Here is a 2,175-nt window from a genome sequence, read left to right as displayed (position 1 = left end):
AATCATTAGGATATTAATTAAAGATCATGTTCCATGAAGATACTTTGTACATGTCCTACCGTAAATATATTAAAACTCAATTTTTGATTAGTAACATTGCTAAGAACTTCATTTGGACAACTTTAAAGGTGATTTTCTCAATATTTCGATTTTTTGCACCCTTAGATTCCTGATTTAGTTGTATCTCGACCAAATATTGTCATATGTTGTATAAATCTTAAAAAAAAAATTGACCCTTAAGATTGGTTTTGTGTCACATTTACTACTATAATTTACAAAACCAGTCATAAGTAGCACAGGTATATTTGTAGCAATAGCCAACATTGTATGGGTCAGAATTATATCTAATTTCTACCGTAAATATATCAAAACATAACTTTTGATTAGTAATATGCATTATTAGGAACTTCATTTGGACAACTTTAAAGGCAATTTTCTCAATATTTAGATTTTTTGCACTCTCAGATTGCAGATTTTAGGCCAAATTTTGTCCTATCCTAACTAACCATACATCAATGGAAACCTTATTTATTCAGCTTTCAGATGTGGTAAATCGAAAAGAAAAAAAAATGAATCGTATAAATAAATAAAAAATTACCCTTATGATTGGTTTTGTGGTCCAGGGTCACAAATGTCAGAGACAATGGAAAGGCGAGTCAGATGTCCAACTTAAAGCAATGTTCCAGATGTTATTTTAGAATAAGAGGTGGGAAAAATCGCCTATTCTTCTGCAGCTCATATACATGGTTTCTACATGATAAAATGTTCATATGTGACACTTAACCACTAAACAAGTCATAAGTAGCACAGGTATATTTGTACCAATAGCCAAAAATACAATGTATGAGTCAAAATTATCGATTTTTCTTTTATGCCAAAAATTATTAGGATATTAAGTAAAGATCGTGTTCCATCAAAATTTCCTACAGTAAATATATCAAAAATTTTCAAATAGTTCAGCCAAATATTGTCCTATCCCAACAACCACACATCAATGGAAAGCTTTATTCAGCTTTTTTCTGCTGTATGAATCTCAGTTGAAAAAAATTGACCCTTATGACTGATTTTGTGGTCCAGAGTCACATATATATTTAGGTACACTCTTAAAAATAAAGGGGCTTCATGATGCCATAGAAGAACATTTTTTGTCTAAATGGTTCCATAAAGAACCTTTAACATCTGAAGAACCTTTCTGTTTCAAAAAAGGTTTTTTGTGGCGAAAGAAGGTTCTTCATATTATAAAAAGGTAAGAAAGAGATGGTTCTTTAAAGAACCTTTGACTGAATGGTTCTTTGTGGAACCAAAAATGGTTCTTCTTTGGCATCCCTGTAAAGAACCTTTTAGAGTACCTTTATTTTTAAGAGTGTACTGGGTACTGAGTGTACTTTTATTAGCAGTGTCCTCTAAACTTCGAATCCATCATATAATTCAAACGCTGTTTAAAACCAATAGGCCTACACCAAAAATAATGGCAAAACAGGTGCTATTTTTGTATTATTTCTCCACTTTTCACCAGCATGCCAGACGAATTCTGAACGTGCTGCATGTTTAACCTTGCGCTGACATGTTTTATGTCATATTACATCACAGGAAGCACAATCACAAGGAATGACAGAGCGCCACCTGCGACGAGACACAACGCGTCTCTCAGACCATTCCTGTCCCTCACTGAACCCTTTCGCTCTGGAAACTTAAACAGCTTTTTAAGAATGAGGAAGGTTTTTCAGTTTGTTGCTAAATTTAGGTTGGCCCTGTGCAGGCAGCAGGTTCCCGAGCCATTTTCAACAAAGATGAGCCGTAGCCCTTGCCCAGTGCCGGCGGGTGGCGGCTGCCGGTGGTCTGCTGTTCTCTTATGCACTAGCTTTAAAGTAAACACGGCAATTCTGCGGTCACCATCGCCATGGCAGCCAGCTAAAGGCCTTACTGTGTGGCAGCACACACAGCCTTGGTGTGCCTTCTCCTAAACCCCCCCCACATCTTCAGCTCAGTGGATTGAGGTCAACGGGCATCGAGACCCATGATGTATGAGCCCCCAAAATCCCATGAAGCCCCTTGGCAGTTCATCTGCCATTCCAGTGCTAACACAGCACTTTTTCACGCATTTTCGACCGTGCCGTATCACTCGTCTGCCCCGTCGCATGGGGTTCTGGGATGCGCGTGGGTCTTCAGAAGGAC

At 37.7% G+C, this 2,175-nt stretch overlaps 1 protein-coding gene across 1 annotated transcript in view; it reads left to right on the top strand.

Annotated features, from left to right (window-relative positions):
- Window positions 1-2,020: 2,020 nt before the first annotated feature.
- The window catches only part of LOC141301293 (galanin receptor 2a), a 3,067-nt gene continuing 2,912 nt past the window's right edge, over window positions 2,021-2,175 (top strand). The window contains exon 1 of the mRNA XM_073831546.1: window positions 2,021-2,161. Within this exon, the coding sequence (XP_073687647.1) occupies window positions 2,021-2,161 (141 nt within the window). The remainder of the gene's footprint in view (window positions 2,162-2,175) is intronic.

The sequence above is a fragment of the Garra rufa genome, chromosome 25, assembly GCF_049309525.1.
Source record: "Garra rufa chromosome 25, GarRuf1.0, whole genome shotgun sequence".
Classification (NCBI taxonomy): Eukaryota; Metazoa; Chordata; class Actinopteri; order Cypriniformes; family Cyprinidae; genus Garra; species Garra rufa.
The sequence above is the reverse complement of the archived record's forward strand: the minus strand, read 5'-3'. Positions and strand labels throughout refer to the sequence as shown.